We start from the raw sequence: 26775 nt of genomic DNA, 5'->3' as shown, positions 1-26775 counted from the left end.
CAAGCCATTTAAAAAACAGCCAGTCGTCTTTGATTGGGCATGATGCTAAGCTATTAACATGTTGCCATACTTTTTTATCAAGCTGTGTGGCTTTCTTCACTTTCAAGATCAGTAATCACCGTTTTTCTGCAGATTTCTGCCGACGATTCGCCTTCAGAATGCCGTGTTACATCTGAGTAGTTTGAGCTAGTTTCATTTACAAATACAACGCTATTGGTTAAAGAAGCTTTACGAGCGCTTCTGCGGTCAATTAGTTTTGAAAAATTTCGGACACCAGTTTTCCTAGTTTTAACTGTGACAAGTGTATTGTTTGTTTTCCGGACAGATACCGGCTTTTCTGAGATTCTTTTTGCGTTGCTGTTGTTATTTTGGTTAATGCTTCCTTTAGCAGCGATGAACAGTTCAATTTTCTCTAATGTTTTTTCGATCCGCGCGATACCGATAGCATTTTTTTGTATCAATATTTGTAATGCTTTGGTGTCTTCTGCAAAAATAGTGCTTTGTTCTTCTAAAACAGTGTAGGTGGCTGCACTATCCATTTTGCTAGTACCAGCCACAGCTAGGTCTTTTTGCTGTTCCATTGTTGAGTTAAGGTTTTGAGATGCTTTGTAAGTGAGACTTTTTCGCCTGCTGCTTCTAGGAAGACTTGTGGATTCTTTTTCTCGAGCTTCTCGCCTTTCTCGACACCGTTCTTTTAAACTGCAATTTAAAGCAATTGTAATGACGCAAAATATCAGGACCATGTTGAAGGTAAAAGTTCGAACGATACATTTCTCCATAGATTTAAGAAAGAAAATAGTGTCGTTTAGGAAAACAAGAGAATAAAAAGATAATAACATCTGAGAAAGCGGTCTTTTTATTTTCTTGTTTTCATAAATCACACTCTTTTTAACCTCAATGTAATCCAATGAAAATTATCTGTAACCTAATTTTAATCCGAGCCGTTGATAGAACAAGTCAGGTACTAGGCCAACATCCGGCAGGGTTCCCACGCAGTAGGGAATTTGAAAACCGTTTTCCAGACCAGGAAAAGGTTGGAAATTTCGTGAAACCTCCTTCTTGGTATTGAAAAAGTATATAAATCCTTGATGACTAAATTGTAGATAAAGATTAAAGAATCTTGAAATAGTAAACCGGTTTCAGTTTGGATTTTTTGAAAAAAAGGTTTTTGTTCAAACAGGAATCTTCTACTTCATTATCTTTTTCATACTGATTCGAATGTAATAGAGTCCGCTTATACAATTTTGAACATGTACATGATCGTGTTTAGAAATAATACAGCACAGAACTTTTCATTGATTAAGCACTGTTAATGCGCAATTTAGATCGAAATTAGATAGAAAATTTTTTAAATTTGGTATTGAAAAAGTAGAAAATTTGGTTATAAAAAATGTGTGGGAACCCTGATCCGATCTCACACAAAACAATGCACAATGAAAACAATAGTTTTTTTCCTCAAGAATTTAGTTGTCTCTCCGTATAAAAGAGACATTTAACTTCTTTGAAAAAGACGTTTTTCAGAGGTTCCCTGTTATCGCAATATTAACAGTGGACCTATAATTTCATTACAGCCCTCCTCCCCCAAAAAGATTCCGAGACAGACAAAAGTACCTCAGTCAACCCATTTCAGCATTGGTGATGAATCTACAATCTTTCAATGGGTTAATCCTCAAGAAATTTATTCAGTGTCATATAAAGTGCTGGCATTGTGAGTGCTCTGTAAACATCGAACATCTAAAATGAAAACTTACATTTTTACAAACTGTCGAACTCGGTGCCCTTCAGGGAGATTGCTCTCATGATTTACGTCATTTGCTCTTTTTATTTCTTCTTCTTTTTCTCTTTCGATGTCGCATATTTTTCGAAATAACAGCTGAAATAGACACAAATTAATGGGCTATTAGACAATAATAGAGCTTCGGTAGAGAGCTTGTTATGTTGTAGGCTCACCATAAGCATGCAAAACTGAGAAACTCAACCAGATTTAACACATTTACGTTTACTTTAACATTTGGAGAAAACAAAAACTAGCCATTAAAAACAAATCTCACATCGAACGTTTTCAACATCACGATGTCCTCTTTAGCAATTAAACTATAATTTTATCTACATCTGAACAAAATACAGTGGTTAAAGATTAAATTTATCAAAAGGAAAAAAGTGGTTTTTATTTTCTGTAAAAGTTAAAATACAGTCGTGGCCTACGAAATTTGCTAAAAACAACTTGTCAGAATTCTACTTACTCTTTTTTGTAAGTTAAACGTTAAAACCATTTTTTTACAAAACGTTGAATAAAACTGATCATAGAACGCAAGGACACGCATCAGTGCGTTATTTTTGATAGAGTGAAGGTCACAATAGGTGAGAGCCCTCACGTGGCATTGCGACTGGGCCACAACGTCATTTCTCCATACAGTTTCATCACCAAACACATCACCTTTACCTGAGAATAAAACAAAGAAAAATAATAATTAGTTTTCACCAAAATTACGTTAAGTTGATGTTTAAGCTACAACAAAGAAGTATTAAGAACATGGCCGTAACTTCGTCAGTTGGGGGTCCGGTGCAAGCATTCAATATGGACTACCCATTTTTTGCAGCCTACATTCTCCAGTAAAGACTCGCACAATGTTTCTTCAATTGTGATTACTATTTCTCCGTTGCTCATACTGTATATGACACACGCCTCCGCATGATGAGAGGAGTTTTCATGACTTTGAATTTGCTGCGATAAATGTATCCGGTCTTTTAAACCTGTTGGAACCTCCTCCTCTTCTCTATCTCATGGGATTTGAAGTGTGTTAGAAGACCTTCGAGAGGCTATTTCATGACAAAATAAACAGCAATTTTCGTAGTAAGGCAATTCGAAACAAAATATTTCGAAATTTCGAAATACTTCGTTTCGAAGTGAAATTCCTTGTTTTAAATTCGTTTCGAAATAATTTCTGAGTGAAGTATTTCGTTTCGTTTTATTTCGAAATCCAAGCCATTTTGTTTCGTTCTGCGTTCGAAACGAAATATGCAAGAATTTGGGAATTTAAAAAGTGCCAAGAAGTTATAGCCTACATCAAAGTGAATTCGCATAAAGGCTGTTTGAAACAAAAATAATTCGTTTCGAAGCGAAATTCCTTGTTTTAATTTCGTTTCGACCTAAAATTATATATTTTTCTTGATTTTGTTTCATTTTGGAACAAAAATCTTTTAGATGGATTTGTTTCGTTTCGATTTGAAAAAGTTCGTTTCGAACAGCCCTAGTTGGCAGTAAACACGGTTCATGCTTGAAGAATAACAGAACAAATATTTTTGTAGAAAACATTATCTTTTTTGAAAATGAACAATAGTTTTGGAAAGGATCTCCTAGAAGTGGTCCTTTAGGTTATTTGGGACCGGCTGCAATAATTGCTTTCTTGAACGTTGCGTTTGCAATAATGGCAGGAAGGTCATCATTTTTGCTTGCATCTTATCATCATCAACCAATTTTGATTATACAGGCCATGAATTAATCCTCATGTCGAGGGTGTGGCCTGTCTGTCTGTCGAGAACAAAGTCTTCCCCTCCACACCTCACAATTTATTGGGTTGGCAAAGTCCCATGTTCAGGGCTGCAAGGTCACGTTTTACAAGTTCTTCCCAAGAAAGTTTGGTCTACCTTGACCCCGCTGTGCTGCGATGTTGACACATCTGACCTGTGAGATCCAGCATAAAGGATCTTGTCTATCATTTAAATTAGTATCGGAGTTTTCTTCACTGGTAGGCCTATTGTTGTTTAAATTAAGGAATAGATTCCATCTCTCTTAGCAAATGCTGACATCTTGCTTATCTTTTTTATCATCAGTTACCCACTAAAGTTTCTTGCTTTTAAAGGTTCAAAACCTCTGTAAATTGACGCTTACAAAATTGCCACGATTAAGTTGCTTTGGACACTTTTGTCAGTCGATAATTTTTACAATGAATAATATACACTGTAGCCTACATATATTTATGCTGTCTAACATTTCTAAAACTATAGCTTAAAATACTGTAGACTAGTTATCCCAACTTGGTAACTTATTTCATTTAGTTATTAGGCTACTACCCATATTCAGCAATGTAGGAACTTCATACTGAGTAGATGAGAATACAAAACAAATATGATAGGCTCGTCGTCGTCGTCTGAGCTTCTAGGGCCGAGGGTTTATCCTTTTACCACCCCAGATTCACGATGTTCCCGGACTACACTGGAAGGCTGCCAGAGAGCAGCCAGTCTTTAGTTTCATCATCCATGACGCGCAGACCTTCCACTCCGTTAGGTGGCTTGAAGATGGTACAGTCATTGATGATGTGGTCTGCGGTCTGTTCCTCGGCACCACATTCACAGAAGGAATGGTAGGCTAGTAGCCTATTATAAGAAACGAGTGCCATACTTTTATACCTTTAGCTCATACCGTAAGTAATATCGTTCAATACTGAAAAGCTTGGGTGTTCATCAGGAAAATTATCGTTTCCAGCACTAGTTGCAAGCAACGTTCATCTGATGAAAGTGAAATGGATGTATTGTTGCTTTCACTTTCATCAGATGAACGTTGCAACTAGTGCTAGAATCAAAATATCTTTGGTCACCAGAAATGTAGTCTACCCGAACAAAGCTTCGCACAAACCATATACGGTATAACCTACTTGTAGAAAGTCTAGTGATTGTTGACCCTAGTTCGGGGATCTGTTTAAAAATTTAACCAGACTAAAAAAAAAGTAACTAATCAATTTTTCAAAATTCAGCGAGCAAACCGAAACACAATAAACTACAACGGATTCCTTGAAGCAAATTGTGTTTGCAGTATGTCAACAATGCATAACAAGTAAAGCAGACTGACCATAATTTTTTTTTTTTACACACACAATGCATCAATAAACTTTAATTCTTGAATATTTTACTGCAGATGTAACGTTCGCTATACTTTTATTTCCTACCCAAACGTTTTGGTAGAAACAAAAAGTGCCATGAAACCTTTTCCGTGATAGGCTACTCCAATTCAATACAAACAGACTAGCCGTTGTTATTTTGTAATAATAAATTATTACTTTTTTTCAATCAATAGATTTATGTGGTTTACTTTAGACGTTTTGCATCAGTTGATTGCTGAAGATATACCATTTACATTTTCAAACCACCTCACACGTGTACGAAAAACACAATTGTTTAGCTTGTTCTCTATGCTGTAACGTATTTGTGAATATTGTATGTTTAATCTATATTCGACCCAGCAGTGGTTCTAGAAAAAACGTTTTTTGGAGCGTTAAAGCTTTAACGAAATAAAATAGCCTACTTAGGCTAAGATAAATGGACAATGCAACAGTTGAGGTCAAAAAATAAAATAATGTGGTCGGGGGGTTGGGGAAAAAATGTGAAAACATTTTGCAAAAAGGGAAAAATGGAGGAAGGCATGTAGCCTACTATTATTAACCCAAGTAACCATTAGGCTATTAAGTAAAAATTGTTTATTACCGTTTACGCACCAACGCTCCCATTATGAGAACATGAGATTAAAGTCACGTACAGTTACTAGAATTGTATTCTAATTTTTTCTTGTTTTGTATGTTGTTGCTGAAAGAATGATATTTCTTATGAATGCGTAAAAGGTTATAATTTTTGTAAACATCGTAATTTTTAAGAGCACTAATTTTACCAAAAAATCGACTTTTTACTTGTCGAGAATAAGCTTTTCCCAACTATACACCTGCAAACTTTTTTCGAAACTTTCTTTTTAATTTTGTAGCATTATAACTAATAAATCGTTTCCCATATCATTAGTCTGCAAATTTTTAGAGGCCACTTTCTCACGGTTGCATTTACTGTATGTTCCCAAAATAGGAACGTTGGCAACATCTGGTACACAAAAATCACGGCTTTCTGACATAGGGATTATAGTGAGATGTTAGCTATCTAGCTGCGTTTTGAAGAGCGCGTCAGCGATACTTCTAGCATGGTAGCCTATTCCTGTAAGCGCTCTCTAATCTATATCTAACAGTGATATTGAAAATGCAACTTTATCAACAATTTTTCATTAGTGTTTAGTGTCTAGTTTAGTAGCATGGAAACACAGCTGTGGCATAACATAATTATATTCACGCAGTTCAATGTGTGAATTGCAGTTTAACAACCAAAAGTAAAAAAAAAGTTAGGCGATTTACATCTTGTGTTAGAATAGATGATATGACAATTATATATGTGATTTTTCAACTTACTTTATTAATATCTCGGATATTTTATAATTAATATTATGCACGTATGATAGCCTCCAGACACTAAGCTTTTCACCAAGGATTTAAACTGAGACTGAATCTGATCCTTTGTGATCTCAGTTTGACTGATATTAGGGTATGTCAAGAGTCGAGATGTTGGGCTATGTAGCGGACAGTAGGTAACTTATCCGCTCATACCTAGCTGTAATACTAGTCTACAGCGACATTTCGGGCACAACAATGTGGCAGAAATGATCCGAGAACGAGGTCTGTACTTCTTTACTACATGTATGATTTTTACCACATAATTTAAAAGATTGCAATCGTCTTTCCACAACAGAACATAATTAAAATCATAAGTCCAACCCAGGAAACTGCACGCTGAACGTTGACTGACGGAGCCAGAAGTAATATCACTACTGTACCCAAATCATATTATAGTGAGCTGCACCAAAATTATACCATACTCTGACATACTCTCTACACCAGGGGTTTCCAAACTGGGGTACATGTACCCCCAGGGGTACATTTTGACTTTTCAAAGGATACATTAAGAATTGCTGGGATTTTTTAAACAATCAAACAAATGTGAATATTTTGTCACTTCCTTGAGGGATGATTTTTTTATTTTGATCCTTGCCTACCTGTTGATATTTTTGATGCTCAGAATATGCTAAACACGAGTCTCCAAGGAAAAGACCTAACAGTGTGTGAATTCATAGCTAAAGTCAAAGCATTTCTGGCGAAACTTCAGTTGTGGAGGGGAAATGTTTGCTCTGGCAACTTTTCCAATCCTTTCACCGCGAACGCTCAGACACTGCAGGCTGGGACAGGGATGCAAGAGGAACTGATTGAACTCCAACATGATGGCTTTGCACGCGATGTGTACTCTGAGAGAAATTTAAGTGATTTTTGGTTTACGATGTGCAAGTCTTGCACATCGTACAAAAAAGTACAAAAAGATTGCGGAACCAGCTATTCATGCACTATTGTTGTTTCCATCAACATGGTTGTGTGAGTCAACATTTTCAGTGCTGTTTGGAATCAAATCAAAAAACAGATCACAGCTCAAAACACCTGAACATGATCTTCGTTGTGCTGTTGCTAATGTTTCACCTCGTATTAATAAGCTTTTTGCTAAAAAGCATTCTCATCCATCACATTAGCTAGGATTGCTGGGCTTATTCAGCAGATATATTGTTTGTTTGATTGTAGTGTTTGTTTAACCTTGGATTACATTGTTATGAATGACTTTGTATGCTTTGATTGGTACAAAATATCATGTATGCAGTCTTCTAATGCAGCTCTACTGTTAATTTGTTGCAATATCTAATAAACTTTCTAAAGCCAAAAATATGAGAAAATTTTGGGGGTACACGAGCGAATCTATAAATTGACCAAAGGGTACCGATGAACAGAAAGTTTGGGAACCCCTGCTCTACACCAAAAGCAAAATTCTCTATCTGTCGAATTGTAGGCCAAAACGCGATATACATAGTCGCTGAGGAATCAAACATCTGTAGGCTAAAACGTTGAAGAGACGAAGAACTACGCATATGTGATTGAAACTGCCTGTTGCAAGAATGCTTTTAGCTTATTAACATGCAAGTTCTTGAGGAACGCAAATCCCTAATCACGCTTCAGAATCCTGAGGCACAACTACAAAATTACTTGAATTACTGGGTAGCGTTACATATATGTAAAAGAACGACAATTTCATGACGGTAACAAACCTAAAGAAAGTTAGTTGAAAAGACCTAAGGTGAAAATCCCGAAGCACAATTGTAAATTTCACGACGGCAACAAACGTTAAAAAGACCTATAAGGTGAAATGCAGGGCGCTACAGGCTACTAATGGGCCATTTCACCAAGCCAGCTTGATATTTTATTATTAGTACAAAAATATAAAAGTACACCGTTTACTTCAACTTCTACTTACTTAATATAGCTACAACTTCATCGTCTTGAATAACTTCCAAGGAACCAGACACAATAAAGTTCAACGAGTCAATGCTTTCTCCAGTGTGATAGATCATGTCGCCAGGTGCATTATGAGTAGTCGTGAACTCGACTGCAAGCGCTCTCAAGCAGCTATCACTTGCTAATCTGAGGCAACAATAACAGCAATATGTTTCAGAAGCAACTGATGTTGCAGAAATTGTGTGACGTTTGACACAGTTTTCTGGAAAAGGCTTGTCCGTTGAACGAAAATTCGTTCAGAATGCTTTAGGAAGGTGCTGTGCTTGAGTGTAAAATACACAGAACCTAGCCATGGACTTCTAAATAGTAGCATCTGGACTGGAAACTCAGTGGGCAACATGAGGCCAAACAGTTGGTACAACAGTTGGCCAACAGTGGGCCAACATCCAAGTAACTAACCCTGTTGGCCCACTGTTGGCCCACAGTTGGCCAACAGTGGGCCTAAAGCCAAGTAACTAACCCTGTTGGTCCACTGTTGGCCAACTGAAGTACCAACTGTTTGGCCTCATGTTGCCCACTGAGTTTCCAGTCCAGATGCTACTATTTAGAAGTCCATGACCTAGCCTACTTGCAATTTTGCGATCAATAGCAAACCTACGGCCGCAAAATTGTTGTTTGTTTTACTATTATTTAATATTTCTTAAACGTAACGAAAAATACTAAACATATCACCTGTGTTTAATCACTGATTTTTATAGATATTTAAAATTTGTTTCAAAACAATCAATTTTACCACAATAACTGGTCGGTAGTCACTCACTTAAAAGCAGGATGTTTGTTGAAAACCTTTCGATTTAAGTGCACACAAATGTCTGCTTTCATGTCTTTCGGGCAATAATTCAGCACCTGAGCAATCAGTGAAATTAATTAATCTGATATTGCTTGATTTCTTCGATGGTTCAGCAACGAATATCCAAAAGATGCCAAGCTAAAAACATCACCTTATTTTACATGGAAAACACAAACACGTGCAACTACTCTAACAAGAATGTGATTATCATGTGCATGATGGGTTTGTCCGAAAACGCAGCATCTGTATTATTATTGTAAGTGTATTAATAACATTAGGTTCATACTGTTATATTCGCTATGTTTTATCAAGCGTTTACTACTGGCAATCCAACAACGTAAGTTAAAAACATAACTTTAAAAACAAGGAAGAATAAATTATAAAGACCAGGTAACTGAGGAACTTATCTAGACATCCATTGCATCTGGTCCAGATCTTTATCAGATCGGGTAAGGATCTTACCAGATCTGGACCAAATAAAGTATATAGCTGTCTGGGTATCTTAAAGAGGAAACGGAACGAACGTAGCAGCATTTTATCTGAACTTTAAAGACTATTGAATGGTTTTGAAGTGAGAAGATATCAAAAATTTCAGTGGTTCTATCATGTGTTTTCTCGTGTTCTTCGCCACTTAATGAGGAGAACGTCGGCTTTATACGAAAAGACTACGTATTTTGAACAATTTTTTTCTCAGCCGAAAATTGTAGCCTTTGCCAGTAGCGTTGACAAAAGGTCCAAGAAATGCTTTTGTATTCGCGGGCCGCTAAGATTTTAAGGGCCAGTCACTTTCGAGAAAAAATGGCAACACGTTTAATTTTTTCTTTAATTATTTAAGCTGTTGTTTTAAAATTTGCTATACAGTACAGCACATCATGACTAGACTACAGCCTCTACAATTTTTCAAAAATTTAACATTTTCATTCCAGAAACAAGTGCACGCCATCATTTTAAAATTTGGCAGTCTAAAACGCAAAAATTTATGTCATTTTGGTTTTCAAAAGCAGGCGTTCCTCCACTGGAAACTACTTCTTACTGTAATCCATCGAATTGCCATTTGCAGATTTGGAAGATCATTCATATTTCTTAAAGAAAATTAGCTTTGAAGAGCATGTGGGGTGTCATAAGCTCTCGTGTGACATTACGTATATACTAGTCCTCATCCTTCCATGATGACAGACGTATAATGACGACATGATCGTGTTGTTTTGCGGAATCCCCGATGAGAATTGCTTTTTGCACTTCATTCTTTTAGAATGAATTGCAATAAAGATGACATTTGTTGGTTTTTCATTTAAAACGTTGAAATCGTCAGCGTCCAATTACCTATTCATGGTTTGTAGGCTACTCAAATTTAAGAATCACAGCGGTTGGAGTTTTTGAAAATTAAAAAAATTTGAAGTGCTATCCTTTTTGCTATCCTTTTCCTAAACCCTTGAGGCTTTAGACGATTTTGGAATCACAAAGTTGACTGAAATCGCGAATGAGATTTATAACGGGCGGAAAAATTCCAGAGGACCTCTTAAAATCGATCGTCATCACATTACCAAAGAAGCCCGGAGCAATTGATTGCGAACTACATCGCACAATCAGTCAAATGAGTCATTTCACCAAAATTTTTTTGATCGTTTTACTCCATCAACTACCCAGATGTATCAATCCCGAAATCTCAGATGTGCAATGCGGATTTCTGAAAGACAAAGGGACTAGAAACGCCACATTCCTAACCAGGACACTTGCTAAGAGGTCGATGGAACACAGAGAAGACCTGTAGCCTACCTCTGCTTTCTGGACGACAGCAAAGCTTTCGACCGTGTTAGACATGAGCTGCTTATGGAGATGCTTGACAGCTTAGACACAGATGGTAAAGACCTCCGACTTCTTAGAAATCTCTACTGGGATCAATCAGCAGCAGTACGGATAGATGGCAAGCTGAGCAAGTGGACACAAATTCGTAGAGGTGTTAGACAGGGGTGCGTAGTCTCACCTGATCTTTTCTCACTTTATGGCGAAATGATCTTGCGACATCTAGACGAAGAAGAAGGCGTCTCGGTAGGTGGACAACACTTCAACAACATAAGATACGCAGATGACACGGTACTAATCGCCATATCAAACTCCAGCTTACAAAACTTGCTCGACATATTCGCAAAGTGAGAACCTTGGACTTAATTTGAATGCAACAAAAATCTTCTGTATGACCATCTCATCAAAGGAAATAACTCCGGTATTTACAATCAAAATACAGAATACAACGGTCTCACAAGTAGTTTCAACTATCTGGGTTCTGTAGTCACTTCGAATGGTCGATGCTGGAGCGATGTAAAATCAAGAATTTCACAATCCAAACAAGCTTTTATCAAAATGGCCAAAATACTGAAATCTAACTCAATATCTCTAAACACTACAATAAGAATTTTGCATGTGTACATTTGGTCAGTTCTGCTATATGGCTGTGAATCTTGGACTATATGCCCGCAGATAGAAAAGAAGATCAACAGTGCTGAAATTTGGTTCATTCGAAGAATGATGGGAATTAACTGGATGGATAAGATCACTAACGAAGAAGTGTGGAGACGCTCTGGGTGCACCTCTGGTGTCCTCATCACAACTATCAAAAAAAGGCAAATGACATTTATCAGGCATGTCTACCGCAAACGCGGAATTGAACACTCGGCAATGATGGGGCGACTTCCTGGTCAGACGCACCGGGGGCATCCACGTTTGGAAATATTCAAAAATCTTTCAACATGGACAAACTTTTGAAAACTTAATAAGTACTATGGACAATCGATCGTTGTGGAGACTCACGGTAGCCGACGCCTTATTCAGGCATGGCCGATGATGATCCTTTTTGCACCTCCCACATATTACTCACAAATTAGTATTATCTTGATAAATAAAATATAAAGATGAAAAATGTTTGTCCTTGAATGTGACATTTGCGAATAATCTTCCCTGAAAATCCGATTTGACGGCACTTAACGTTATCAAATGGATTATAATAAAACCAAAGTCATTTCAATAGAAAAGCGTTAGGTCAGTGTTTGAACTAGATTGATCTTTTAGGCGGCTTGTGCGTATCAGCAATAAAGTCGACTTTATTTTTTAGATATGAAAATGACGTTTAGCCTAAATTAATTGCGCGTCAAAAGCAAAATTCTCCTTCAGTTTAAAAATATGCAGGTTTAAATTTTCAGATTTCATCAAACATCTACTGCACAAGAAAGATCATTTAGTTTAGATTTCGGAACAAAATATTGTCCAGTAAAATTCCACTGATGCAAAACTATAAATGAGCAAGCAGAAAACTTCGACAAGGGACTCATTCCAGAAGGTAATTTTGAATCTATGGATCTTTAGCGATAAGATACGTTTAAGGGGTCCAGGATGTAACACACTAGTACGAAACCGTTTTGTTCCTTCATTTCCCGGAAGAAGATGTCCTTTCTTAGGTGAAAGGCTCCTATTATTTTGCTAAATTTTCTTGAAAAAGCATTTTTGAGAGGCTGGTATCGTGTAAATGTTTAGTTTGTTTTATTTTAATAAATGCTCGAGTATTCGCTTGGAAGCCCATAGTCAGTAGTTGTTTGTTTTTTGTTGTTGACAGGGAGACCCAGGAGATGCTTTTGGACCAAGGCCCTGGGTAAGTTTAGGGACCCGTAACCTTTGCAAAGAACCAGAAAATTTAAAGAAACAACCTCGTTGTTGTGTATTTTGGTTTATTAAACACAACACTCGTAATCTTTGAATATAATGCGAATTTTTCAGAAATATCTGAATTTAAAAACAAAGGACTTCATTGGTACTGGGTCCAAAGTATTTTCTCCATGGCCCTGCCTGTCAAGCACAGCTTGTTCTCTTAGCGGTCCGGCACGCAAGAACGAAAGTGTTAAAAACCTCTTAATCGATGATGCGAGAATGTTGTGACTTTTAAAAGAGTTACAAACCTTGTCCTTGTCAATTCCCTTGCTCATCGACCAAGAAGAAATTATATAGTCCATAATACGGTCGCTCAGGCCTTCAGGAATGAGATATAGCTTCAGAAACTCTCGTACACTGTTTAGCATGTCGTGGTAGCGATTGGTATCGGCGTACATTTGTTGTATGATGGTGGTCACATTTCCAAATATGGTAGCGTATAGCAAAGCTGAACACAAGGAGAAAAAGATCAGCAATGTTCAAGGCTAAGAATTCGAAGCAACTGGTTATTTGTGTTTAGTATTTTTATAGGAATTAAAAAAGAGGTATTGGGTATTGCGGAAGCTTCTTCAATGTAGACTAGTTACACTTAATTTCACCGGCATACTTGAATCGTAGACACATTAGACTACCACGAGAAAAGTCAAAATAAAAGCATCATTATCGGTTATTTTATTATAAATTGAATTTGTGTGCATATCTTGTATTGGGGTAGCTTTGGCCCAACAAATAGGTCTTCAACAGTAACCCTAAACGCTACGACTGATAAAATTGAACTTCACCTCCGAATATGAGCATAATCACACAAAAAAGCTGTTCCGCTTCAGTGTTGGGAGCTATGTTTCCGAATCCAACTGATGTCAAGCTTGTCATGGTGAAATATAAAGCAGCAATGTAACACTCTCTCGCTGTCGGCCCTCCAAAAACTTGGTCGTTATCTAGATGAAAAACTTTATTATTCTGATGGGACACCAAGCAAAATTAAGCAATATTGCTTGGGAAAGGATTTTCCTATCATAAAATTGCAGGTCCTTGCGCACGAATTCAGGGATAAAGAATCTTTTAAAATCTTTAAAAGTTTGTGACCAACCTTTGCATTTCAAACATGTAACGATAAAAAGATTCCATCGCTTAAACAGACACGACGAAACCTTAGTTTGAAGATTTACCTATGTAGTAGGGTTGGTCCAGTGTCTCTCCAAATTTCACCAGCCAGTTGTGTTGTACAAGCGTGTTATTGTACGTCAATTGACCTGCTCCTATGGTGTACCAAATACAAGCCAACCAATGTCCGGAGAGACCGAAAAAACAAACCTAAACATAACAAAATTCAAAATGCCGGTTCCTTACAAACTTGATAACTTTACTGGCACAACTTTATTGATACATGATTTTATTTGATTTGCAATTAGATCACGACCAAGGTAAAACTAATTTTCATCATAAATGGTTGACAACGACCGCTTTTGATAAAAACATTGAACAAACGTATTTTGAGTAAATGAGGTAGTATTAATAATAAAATAGATTGTGCTATGTAAAATATGAAATGCAAGTGACGTAGGTGACATAGCATTCGTGCAGTCAGCAGTGAACCTTTTTGAAAAATCAATAACATCAGGTTACATGATTAAACGCATGTCGTCGCCCATGTTATGGTTGTATTTTCTGAGACAAAGAGTTTCATAAAGCTTCATGGAATAGATCAAGGGTTTGTAACTTTCAAAAGCAACTGATCCAAAATCATGATACTTTTTACAAAACTTGAAAATTTGTTGGTATAGTCTCCTTGTTCTGGTTGACGATATTGTCAGAGTTGCTTTCTTGGTCCCGATCAGATTGGCGACATTTGATTGACTTAGAGTGATTTAACTTATAAGTTGAGCAGTTTCTCAAATATTTAGATTTGACCATATTTTTGCAGTGATACTGTATGGTTCTTTAGTATTTATTTATTTTAAAATATTTCTCTTATAGGCTTGAAAAGGGCTGTATGACTAGCCGAAAACGTTTGCTTATTTTTTATTTTTTTAGTTTTTATAATGATAAATATAGCGGTGTTGCTGATTTATGTCTGTTTAGGCTATTGTTTATATGCTGTAAAAATGTTTTAACAATTTATAAAACCCACAAAAATGTATTTCATATCTTATAACGCCGAAATCTGCAAGGAATAGTGAAAAGGCAGTGGTGGTGTGCACTTGTGCTGTAGCCCAACCTTTAGTCGGCAAACTTTAGCTTTAGATATCCTACCCGACATATGCACTTACAATGCCATTAAAATATCATGTGCTTACAGTAAGTGCGATGTAGGCTACGGCAGAGACAAAAGTGTAGGCCTATGTAGTTAGTCACTTTGTACTTTTAGCATTGAAATGCATCAAGTGTTTACCCCATTAATTATGTAGAAAGCTTTCAAAGGATTTAAGTGGTGTTTGTCGTTAAAAATGCTATTTTCTTGGTGCATGTAGTAATAATGCAGAGACAGCAGGTACACAAATGCACCGCAGCCTTTTTCTCACCGTCAAGATCTCTTCATATTTGCAGTTGGCTACCTAGTAAACTATACCGTCAACAGCGCAACACAAAAAATACTCTTGGGTTTCTAAAGGTTATTAAAAGGCAAATTGTGCTCTAATAAAAAAAAAAAGGAATTATAAGACATTATAAGCGTAAACAAAATACATTAAATAGATTACTCGCCTGAATAAGCAAATCAGTTGAATTATGTTTAGCTAAATACAGATCTCAAAACATTATTTGCAGTGAAGTAAACATAAATTGCAAAAGTCAACAATTTGAAAGCAACTTTCTGGCGGAGAAACAAAAAGATTTTTAGGGTAAATTTGGGTCAGTGAGTTTGAAAATGAGGCCCGTTTTCCGTATTAAATCTGTTTTTTAACGTGTGATGGCTGCAGTAAAAAAAATGATTTAATATGAAAAAACGAACTTCATTTTTGGATTCGCCACCCTCGAAAACCTTCAAAACCGCTGTTTTCTTTGTTGCATCAAAAATTGTGTTGACAGAGTAAAACAACAGAAGGTCACGCCTTTCACCCTCGTTTAGTCCATGCGGACTTTTTAACGATAAGATTTCGAATCAAAATTTTGACCACTTGGCATTTATCATGGAAGTTTTCCTACTTTAGTGAATTAACCTCTGCTATATAAGTTCTTAACTATTACAAGAGAAAACACAAACAAAACTTTGCCATCCAGGCTGCATTATTGAAATTTCTACCATATAGCATCAGATAATAATAGAAGTAACCTCACCAGTAACACCAGCATTGCTCCTCCGTATTCAATGTAATGATCCAATTTACGGGCCACTCTACCAAGTCGAAGCAATCTTGCTACCTTCAAACTGCTAAATAAACTGCTGATCCCCTGAACAAAAACAAAGGAAACTCAGATTTTGATTTGATTTGATTGAATCTTTATCCTCGGACTGGGAAAGCTACTTGCAGAGCTTAATCCTGGCAGTTTTGTATACTTGTAGAGGCTTTGAATCACTAACGCAGGCCCGGTCACCGAGATTGACAGAGTGAAGTTTCTGATTGTTGAAGTCTTGTTGCCGAGGAATTATTTCATCCATTAAATGCCGCTGAATGGAGAGCAGTTCTTAACGTGCGCTGCTCAAGCGTACATCACGAGAGTGGAATCAGCGCCGCTTGATCTTGAAGCTTGTTTGTTCCAGAAGTCACGCGCTAACCAACTGAGCTATCGGGCTGATAAAACAAACAAAATGACAACCAAAAACCACGAATAAAGTCTGATTAATGCGGACTGCATTTACTATCCAATTTACAATAGCCAAGGTAAATCGATACTGTTTGACGTTCCTGTAAGGTTTGTTTCATTGCAGAGCATTGAACTTGGACTATCTTGTAAGCTTTATGACGTTAACTTCAGGTTACCTTAAGGTTACCTCAGGACTCAGGTGTCCTCAATTTCAAGACAATTAATTTTTATTTTGTTTTTGTATTATGTTGTAAATAAGTTCGGAATCATTGATATGTCAATAAAACTTAGCGGAAATTTGACTGCAGAAACAAAGGATAAGGTTAGACAAGTTTGATATTTTGCTTGTAAGACAAGGGTACTGCTGTACCTTAATGATAAAATTTAATTCTAGCCCGCTGGGAATTCTTGACACTGCGTTATTAGAGCTTGGTTAGATTTCACACTGTGTATTTTTTGAAATGGGGAGAAAATTGTAACCTTTGAGCATCTTTGTAAATTGTATCTACAATGAAGAAATATACTTTTGGAGGCTTTTGTATCAATGAAAGCAACTTGTCACAACGATCGATATGCTACAACCAGTCTTATATAGGGAATGACGTTTTTCATTCCGTGTTTAAAATGTTATTACATAATATAAAAAAGGTATTATGTCCATTGTCCAGTAACGTGTTCTTTGCACCAAGCCTCAAGAAAAGAAAGAATAGATTTTTCAGCAAAAATTCAATTATTACTTTTTTATTAAGTTCATTCTGGCTTTTTACTTTGAAAATTACCTCGTCAGAAACTCCTCCAGACTTGGAAAACACGTAGTTGACAAGGTCATATGGGAGGCAGGAAAGCAGATCAATAACAAACCAACTCTTGATGTAGTTCATCCGGATCACTTTCGGCTCCGAGATCACTTCTCCTCCAGGACCCACAAATGTTGTGTGGAAGTTAATTAATATATCCGCCATGAAAATAATATCCTGAAATAAACAATTCAATATCAAAACTGTTTGGAATGACAGTTCACACAAACATAATTAAATTAACAGGTTTTTGTATTTTTTTAGTAGAATATTCTCCAACGTAGGCATGATAAAGTATAATAGAATTCGCCCATAGTGACACCTGAACGAACCTTCTAAAAAGTGTCACTACAGACAGAGATGGGCGTGATCTTGATCTTGAAGATCACAAGTGATCTTGAAGTGATCTTCAAGATCGTGATCTTGATCTTGATCCTCAAGATCACTTTTTTTTTGGTGATCTTGATCTTGATCTAAGATCACTTTTTTTTGTGTGATCTTGATCTTAAAGAACAATAAGATCAAGATCACTTTAAAATTGAATTTTACTTCCTACATAGAGGCATTTTTTTAGAACTCGTACTGTACAAAGTAGTTAGTGGCAACTACTAACATTAAGCCACTGTTAATATGATATGTGCCCAACAAAAGACGATTTAAAGTCTCCATCTAATCTGGTCAGTGTTGCCATTTCAAAATTGAAAAAGTTTTCTGTGTTGGTCATAATGAAGAAGTCAACTTCCGTGTACTTTATGTTGACGTATAATAAAAAATGATTTAATGTGAATTTTAAAGAAATGTTTGCTTTTATTGACCCAATTTTAGATGTTTCAAAAGTCTAGAATGGCGGTGTTAAAAAATCTGGATTCTAGCCGACTTTGGTCATGTAAAGTGGTTTATTGCAGCAAATCAACCAGACCAAGACTTGTTTAGGGTCTGAGTATGGAGCGGTTTGTCGGACAGCAAACCTCTGAACTTTTTTGATAGCAGACAACAGTATCAAAGTTGCCAGGTGGGTAAATGGTGCAATAAACATTTACATAATGCAGTGAAAGTTAAAACTACTTAGTAACACGAATAAAAACTCCCACATGAACCAGACAAAAATTTGGTAAAGAATGATGCGGTTTAAACTTTATTTTTATTTATTATAAATAAAAAGTATAAAACTAATTGCAAATTTTGTGACTGTTTAGAACTACTGTAATTAACCTCTGCCTTGGGGGTGACGTTGCGATTCTAAGCAAACTACGTCAACAATTGATAGGCCTATAATAGCAACAGTCACTAACTTATTACAATTCTTAGGCCAGCGATCGAGTAGTTAAAAGTAAAAGTTAGCAATACCAACTATATAGGCTACCTTTACCCAGATTGCTTATAGTTATTATTTTTTGCAACATCATTGATCAAAAACTTCATTTTTTTTTTCAAGTACACAAAAAGTGATCTTGAAAGTGATCTTGATCTTCAAGATCACGATCTTGATCTTGATCTTCAAGATCACATAGTTTGGTGATCTTGATCTTGATCTTCAAGATCACCTATTCTTGGTGATCTTGATCTTCAAGATCACCAATACTGGTGATCTTGCCCATCTCTGACTACAGACTAGAGAAATGTCACCATATTCGAAGTCACTACATGTTGAAGGCACCGATATTTCTCTGTACTACGTTTTTGTGAGAAAAAGTTTTTAGCATAAGTAGACAAATATTAAGGCAGTCATAAGAAAGCCTTTTTCAAAAACCTTAAACAAGCAAGAGTTTGTAATTACATACAGCGTTACATGAAACAAAAGGTTTAAAAGATATAGTTATAAATCTATAATTTATTTTTATATTTAGATAAGATCATGGTTTTTATATCTCTTTTATAGAACTGTCGACAAACTCAAACGGTCGAACTGTCTGTAAAATTGCGACCTCAGCCCCAAAGTTGAAAGGGTAACGCAGTTTGATAAACATAGACAAAGTGTGACACCAAAAAGACTTCATAAAAGAGAAAAAAGAAGGTTTGTTTGATAATTAGTTTGTCACTTAATAGAGAAGAAACTTTCAGAACTGAAAACATTTCATTAATTATTTATTTTTGCTGGTCCTTAATCTTATCCCCACTTACTGGTACGAGAGGAAACACTAAGATGTAAAGATAAATCTAAACAAGAAAGACGTAAACTACGGTAACAAAAACATTGTCTTTCGATGAAACTAAGCGCTCTGTTATAATAACAGAAGGTCATCTTTTAAAAATCAATGGCTGTAAGCAGAACTGTAATAACACATTCCTGCATGTATAGCACAATAATGGCAACAGTATACTACACAAAATGCGCCTGGAGCTTGTTGTTAGGTTCGCATTGATCACTTTGCACGCATGCGCGGACAACGTCAGTGGATAAAAGTAACTGAGAAGATTTGTTGTGGCAAAAGCCAGAGAACATTTTCAAAGCAGACGACATGTTTTAATTGAGTACCAAACTGCTGACAACAAACAAATTGCTTCACATGCTTGACCCTAAACCTAAATCTGGGATCCTCTATGGAATGTAGGCTACACAGATTTACATCTTAAAGTAAACTCCATTTATACAACAAAGGAAGCAAACTTGCTAAAAAAAAAAATTAAACTGTAACTTATAATCAATTTATAGATTTTAATGTGGGGAATTAACTTATTTTTAAGACTCCCATCAGGGGCATAGCCTACGAAGTAAAAAGGTTGAGATTTTCAAGACTAAATCGTTTAACTTCTTGAGGAGCTTTTTCAATCTAAGCAAAAACGCATTTTATCAACCACATTTTTGCAATTTAAGCAAACGAAGAATTTATAGATCGGACTAAAAACTTACCACGAAGCTGTCTGACCCCAACCATAAGTTCTCATCTCTTCCTTTGACTTGAAAAGCGACGTTATACGGAACAATGACCGCGGTATAAAATGTCAAAAGGAGTATCAGCCAATCCCACACCGTTTTGAATGAGGAATAATGCAGCACAATGTGTTTAGGCGTTTTCGGCGCTTCGTGATGGTATCTCGGTAAGACGCTCAAGCTCAAAAACTAAAAACACAATAGCCTAATTGAACAATCGTAGAGTTTTCATTTTTTCCCACCTTATACGCGTTATTGCTTTTACTTTGAAACCAGCCGAGTTTACTGCAATGTATTTTTTAAAAAAGATCAAAATGAGCAAGTGTTTCATCGTCATTTTGATTTTAAATAGATCTCAGGGATGACAAAAATATGAACAGGTGATTGGAGGAGACAACAAACGTGAGGAAGAATAAATGAAACAAAAATCATAAAAAATTAAAAAGTTTTTACCGTTCAGTTCCATTAGAAAATCTAACAACTACATAAAACAGTAATAAGTCTGACACTTCAAAATGTTTCATGTTGGAACGATCGATTCTACTTTCTACTTTTGTTAATGACAATCGCAGTTTATCCTGCTGCTATATGGCATTACATTAATTAATATAAGAGATGCCCTGAAAGATACTGTGTATGATTCAACAATGATTTTATTTTAATTTTCGTTAAAAACTAAAGACATGGTGTGATCTAAAATATTTTGGCTGAAAGGTGATTAATTACTAGTTTTCATTTAATACAACTGTGAAACAGTCTTCCATTCAGCTAAAATCGAAAAACGCCAAAAAAAAAGCGAAACTATCTAATCAGTGATCACCCCTAGCAAAACATGTAGAAACATTGCAAATAAAAAAAAATTTAAACAACGAGTTGTTTTTGCAATTCAAAAAGCATTATAACGAATCGATTGAGATATAAATAAACTTAATACTTCAAAATGAATCGAAACTTTTGCACAATCTTTCAGACAGACTTTTGAAAATTCAATACAAGTAGGCTACTATGATGATACTTTCTTTCTCTCACCTCAAAGAGTCGCTTTGGTTTCTCTCCACCAAAGTTTTCAGAAGCCTTTGCCACTTGATTTGTTGCTGTTGGCTCTTTGCCTTGCTTTACATATCCCATAAAGTTCTTGAATTTGCTATCAGCTAAAAATATTTTCTATTTCCAAAAGTTACACAGATATAATTAATTTTTTTTTTAAACTTTTTGGCAATGCTTTTTTGAAAGAAATTTAAGAATGTAAGCTTAAGAAAAATAACAAAACTTTATCTAAAAATAATAGGTAGTGCTATTTCATGGTAGTGCTACACATTTTTGGCACCAAAATGTGTGTTGACCAGTGTAATAGGTAGTGTTTTCATTATTTATGTCACAGCTTTCAATCTAACGTACCCTTCTTAGTGCCTGCTATAGGTTTCTTTTGAGAAGTAATGTCTTTAAATGTCAGTAGGAAAAATACAGGCGAATCTTTCTCATTTTTGATAATAAAAAGCTGAATGAGAAACCACAAGGGTGTACCTGAAATGTACCATAAATGAATGAAGATTACTTGAAGAATTGAGCTAAAATTGTCGTTTACACTATCAGGTAAGAAGTAAATTTGATATCATTGTAAACTACTACAGAGATAAATGGTTAAAATCTTGAATTAACTTCAATAACATAACAAAGAACCTCAAATACAGAACTTCAAGTCATTATTCTAATCAACAAAAAGTTTGAAAATTAAATTGCTTTTTGGAAAACATTTGTAAATTTACCAATAAAAATGAAAACAGTTTAGATTTTATGATAGCCTAACCTAAAAGATAATAACATTGAAGCTTTTCCTATTTTGCGTTTGGACAAAGAAAAAATAAATACCCACTTCAAACATGCAGTTAAAAACTTTTTCAAATGTAAAAGAAACGTTAAAAATGTAATGTAGAGAAGCTTTTGACACATTGAACTTGACATGCGTTCTGGTTGATGTTGTGAACGCCTCCTATTGCAAGGACTTGTCTTGGAAAGACACTACAGCATGTTTGAAGATGTTGACACGGACTTTTGACTTTCCATCAACTCATTAAGACCTTTGTGGCCTTGCTGAATGATCGTTAGGCCAATTTAATATAGCTAGTACCGTTGGATTACCACACGCTATGACTCTTATTTGAGCAAGCTGCTACAAAAACGCAGTCCATCGTCGCAGACAAATTAAATTTTTGTTATAAAGCACCTTGTCTGTTGTATAACAGCAGTTCGAAATGGGATGGCTTTTTTATTATAAGTTCTTCTCGTATATTCTCGACTGTTTCCATGTCCGTTAGATGACCATGCATGAATTCACACAAACACGAATGGGTCATTACTTCTGCTCGGGGAATCCCAGTGATTGTAATAAAGCCTTCGCTTGCGTAAACAATTGGCCAGTCCATGATCTCCGAGTTGGCCAATACAAAACTGGAATCTGATAACAATTTTTGGTCATTTTTATTCATTCTCTAATCTCTATTAATCACATTTTACTTTTAAGTATCCAATGCATACTTTTCTCAAGCCAGGCAAGTCACCTTAAACAACAAAAAAGTATTGACTGAAGAAGTTCATAGTAAAAACAATACGGTAGATTCAAAGCTTTGAAATCCAAGCTTAGAAATCAAAGAACTCATTCTAAAGCTACCCCAAAGGTTCCCCTTGGATCCCTCACAATACTAGGTAAGCTAGTAGCCTACACCTAAACCAGCCAACTGAAATATTTTTTCAATGCCATCAGAATATCTTTATTAATAACTTGACAATTTACATACAAAAGTTGAAGTAATAAGCTTTCGTGAGATTGCCTACTGAGCTGCGAACTTCAGCTGAAAAGGCTAAAAAAAACGAGTATAAATTTACAGATTCTGTCTGTTTAGAAAGACAATAAAAGTATTTTACTTTATTGTAACAGAGATACATCTGGTAATGACCGATGACAAGGCTACTCAAAACAAACTTAATTATTTTTTGAACAAAGTCTTTCTATTGTGAGAAAATTTGGTAATGTATACTAATCAAAAAGTTGAAATAAAATCCATAAAAATTAATTAGGTTATAGGCTGCCAACCTCAAAACTTTTAAAAATTTAAAAATTGACACTTTAGAACAAAATTTTACAGTTGTTGCAGACAGATAATATAGCTTAAATGCATTTCTTGCCATTATCTAAGAGGTTCTAGGTATTATTATTTCTTTTATGGCAAACACTTTCCATTTTACAGGATAAAAATCAAGATGTTAACTTACTAACGCAACGTCAACTATAAGCTACACATTGTATTTCCACTTTAGCTAACGAGTTGCCGACCTGGTCGTCTCTATAGTACAATACTAACAATACACATCGAAGGTCAATACACATCAATACACATCGAAGGAATAAAAACTGCTTTTATCAGTAGGGCAATTTTTTGTAACCTAAAAAACTCAAAAATGTGACCTTAATTTTGCAAAAAAGTAACCAAAAAGTAACTTTAATGAACGAAAACAAGAAAGCGAATAAAATGGCAGTAATTCAACATAAAAAAGCATGTAAATTAGTTTCAATTTGTACTTAAATCTTAATTACACATTCAAATTGCGCATACGTAATGTTTTACATTTTCTGTCAACAAGTTTCTGTCAATCAAACACTTTAGCTGTTGTAGGAAAAACAAGTGGTTAACTTAGTTAACACAATTTGTTTTATCGAAAAAAATTACTTCTCGTTTAAGAGTTTTTGGGAATAGGCTACACGCGATACGAACAAGCATGGGCTTGTGCAAACCTAAAATCCGTAGCCTACTATAGTATAAGATATATTAAAACCTTGTCATTAAGCTACCTAGAATGTAAATTCATCTCTCCAGTAGCAATGAAAGATAAATAAATAGGGGAATTAGGCAAAAAAGTGTGCAAAAATAAAGTGACCTAACAAATGCAAAGTAATCGAAAAGCACAAAAAATGGCTTTTGGTAACTTTATAACTTCTTAAATATTGACCCCACAACCATGAAATTTTGGTTCTACATTTCTTTTGTTATTTGGTACAACCAAAAAAAAAAAAACTTTAGTGACAAAAAATCGCCCTACTTATCAATTGTCATGTAATGCTGGGGAGTCCGGTTCGATTCCAGGTCAGGTATAGCTAGCTAATAAGTTTTTGAAGACGGGATCTTTTGTGTTTTTTCTTGCTTAAAGCAGTGAAGATGTATTGTAAATTTGACGAAGTGCAGTCGGTGAAATATCTCAGCAGTTGTAAAACGACAAGATGCAAACCATGTCAATATTATTATTACTACAATTCAACGTCATTTCACATGGACAACTAACAATATATTTAAACTTAATCTACTGCTTGCACTAGAAATCGATATTGTCTTATCGAGTATGCTACATAGCATATGTAGGCTTACATATCATTCACTTACAGAAGACTTGGTTGTATTAAAAGAGAACACTTGCACAGAGCAAACTTTCTGCATCTGCTGAAAGTCAGTGTTGTACGTTGACGCCGTCAAATTGACGGCGTCATTTGACGGCGTCAACTTTTTGTTGACGCTGAGGCTAGCGCCGTCAATTTATTTTTCAGTTGACGGAAGTGATAGCGCCGTCAACTATTTTGCCGATTTTAAGCGTCAAGCGCTATGCGTCATTTTTTATTTTCATGGAAAAAAAATGAAAAATCTCGTTTCACAATTAGAGTTTCACCTATGGTTTCACAATGTATTCTGGCCAGCGCGACTCATCCGAATTACCGGCTTTTGCGTTGGTTGGAATGGCTCCCTGGAATACACTCGGAAGAAGTTCGCCAAATGGTGATCAGTCTAGGGCCATTTTTATTTTGACCTAAAAAAAAATGTTTTGACTTTATTTTTATCAAATTTTGACTTTATTTTGACCTAACGAAATTGCTTATTTGTAAAGGTCACATTTCTTCCTTGAATTGATACCAGTTATCCAAACATAATATTTTGTCGATTTCAGACCCAAACGTAATATTTTGTCGAAAAGTCAAGGTTTTTATGGATTATAGGCCTAAAAAGTGCGTCGTGTTTTTCGGCGATAGGAAAATCCCCACAAATCTGTCTAACTTTTGCTGAAGACGATTTAGCTTGGCTATTCCTAAAATCCAAACTGATGATTTTCGAAAAGACTACGTTTGTGAAGATGGAGCTTTTTATAAAAAATATTTAAATACGTAACAATGAATAAACAATGGGCAATTTGCGATAAAAGGTACTGCTGATCCGTCAGCATTGTGACATATTTCCTGCTTTTATGGGTTAATATGGTTTAATTGTGTCGCAGTTCCTGATTTACAATGCTTCCACGAGGATTTTGACAAAAATTACTTTCAAAAAACACAAAAAGTTTGTCAAAAGCCATAATTTGACAAATTTTGACTTTATTGAAAATTTTGACTTTATTGTCAATTTTGACTTTATTTTGACCTATAAACTTCTTAGAAACAGTCCCCTAGGTGCTAAAAATAACTTTATTCTTGGATTCGTGGATAGACGAGGTCCTTAAAAATTTTTGACTTTATTGACTTTTGCGGGCCCTAGTGATCACCCATGTATTGAGAACGAGAGATCAGAGACAGAAAGCGAAAAATCCATGATCGGCTTCGCGGAACGTTGAAGATACTTTATTTCAAGAGCTTTATGCCTCTAAAAAGAGCGATGTTGGTGCAGTGAACCTGGTTAAAAGATTTATACATGCTAAACTATCACAGCACGTTAGGAACAGTGATACCTTTCCGAGTAAACGTTTTCAATTTATTTTTGAAATACAACACACCAATACCAACCAGCGCTGCTGTGGAACGCATGTTTTCACTTGGAAAGGACAATAGCCTAGGCTATGCGTCCCAAACGCAGCAAATTGTCAGACAAACGTTTTGAAATGCTTGCTTTTTCTGTAAGGAAATAACTAATAGGCTAAGCAGCTAATTACAATACAGTCTCAAAACATAATATCTGCTCTTTATTTTTAGCTATTGTTAGCCTAAACTTGGTTGAAATATTTCCGTTTTATGAGACGCTGGCAAAAAATAGCGCTAGAAATTAGCGCTGACGCTGACGCCGTCAATTTCTTTAAGAGCTTACGCAGTACTTTACGCCGTAAAGTTTTTAGGCAATTCGCGCTGACGCTGACGCCGTCAATTTATTTCAATGACGCGTACAACACTGCTGAAAGTATAGCAAAGGTAAAACAAAGTATAACAACCATCTACCGTCATAAGTGGCCTAATACCTATGGGGCTGGGCTTACAGAATATTAAGTAGGGCTGACCAACACTATATAGGCTATTGCTTATATTACCTTTACAAACAAGCTTTTAAGATTAATTTACATGCGATGGGCACTTCTAAAACATGTTTGATTTCAATTTCTTTGATATCGTTTTTTTTAACAACACACATAGGCCTACAGTGCATAAACCATAGGCCTGGTGCAAGTCATTGGTAGTAGGCTATGTTATGCAACTGTGGGGCTTAATAAATGCTTTGTAGTTGCGTATTTTTATCACTGAAATGAGAAATAATGTACACTATGTATATTTACTTACGGCTTTCAAGTTGATTCGTTTGACGAATGAGATTTTCCAAAAAAGTATTTTGTGGTGCTACCAAACCACGTTTTGAATTTGCGGGCATGGTGGTCTTC

The 26775-nt window shown here is 35.7% G+C and overlaps 1 protein-coding gene across 1 annotated transcript; it reads right to left on the bottom strand.

Moving 5' to 3' along the window:
• Positions 1 to 77: 77 nt before the first annotated feature.
• On the bottom strand, positions 78 to 26775 carry LOC145768895 (voltage-gated delayed rectifier potassium channel KCNH1-like). The gene is made up of 15 exons (XM_082580501.1): positions 26678 to 26775; positions 22325 to 22555; positions 21499 to 21624; positions 21130 to 21251; positions 20080 to 20289; positions 17211 to 17405; positions 15964 to 16077; positions 13857 to 14001; positions 13470 to 13625; positions 12936 to 13135; positions 8959 to 9044; positions 8158 to 8324; positions 2244 to 2443; positions 1752 to 1873; positions 78 to 699 (listed from the first exon to the last, which is right to left on the bottom strand). Exons 1-15 carry the CDS (start codon positions 26763 to 26765, stop codon positions 78 to 80), a joined length of 2784 nt encoding a protein of 927 aa, XP_082436627.1. The 5' UTR covers positions 26766 to 26775.

Source organism: Aplidium turbinatum, chromosome 4 (assembly GCF_918807975.1).
Source record: "Aplidium turbinatum chromosome 4, kaAplTurb1.1, whole genome shotgun sequence".
NCBI classification, from domain to species: domain Eukaryota; kingdom Metazoa; phylum Chordata; class Ascidiacea; order Aplousobranchia; family Polyclinidae; genus Aplidium; species Aplidium turbinatum.
Note: the sequence above shows the minus strand (reverse complement) of the source record. Positions and strands in the feature narration are given on the sequence as shown.

Excerpts from the sequence above, each read along its gene's own strand:
- LOC145768895 (XM_082580501.1), bottom strand. The coding sequence starts at position 26,765 with ATGCCCGCAAATTCAAAACGTGGTTTGGTAGCACCACAAAATACTTTT. Across the intron at positions 2,444-8,157 it reads TGAAGTTGTAGCTATATTAA|GTAAAGGTGATGTGTTTGGT; the intron begins GTAAGTAGAAGT and ends TTTTATTCTCAG. Across the intron at positions 700-1,751 it reads GTTCGACAGTTTGTAAAAAT|TTTAAAAGAACGGTGTCGAG; the intron begins GTAAGTTTTCAT and ends TTTAAATTGCAG.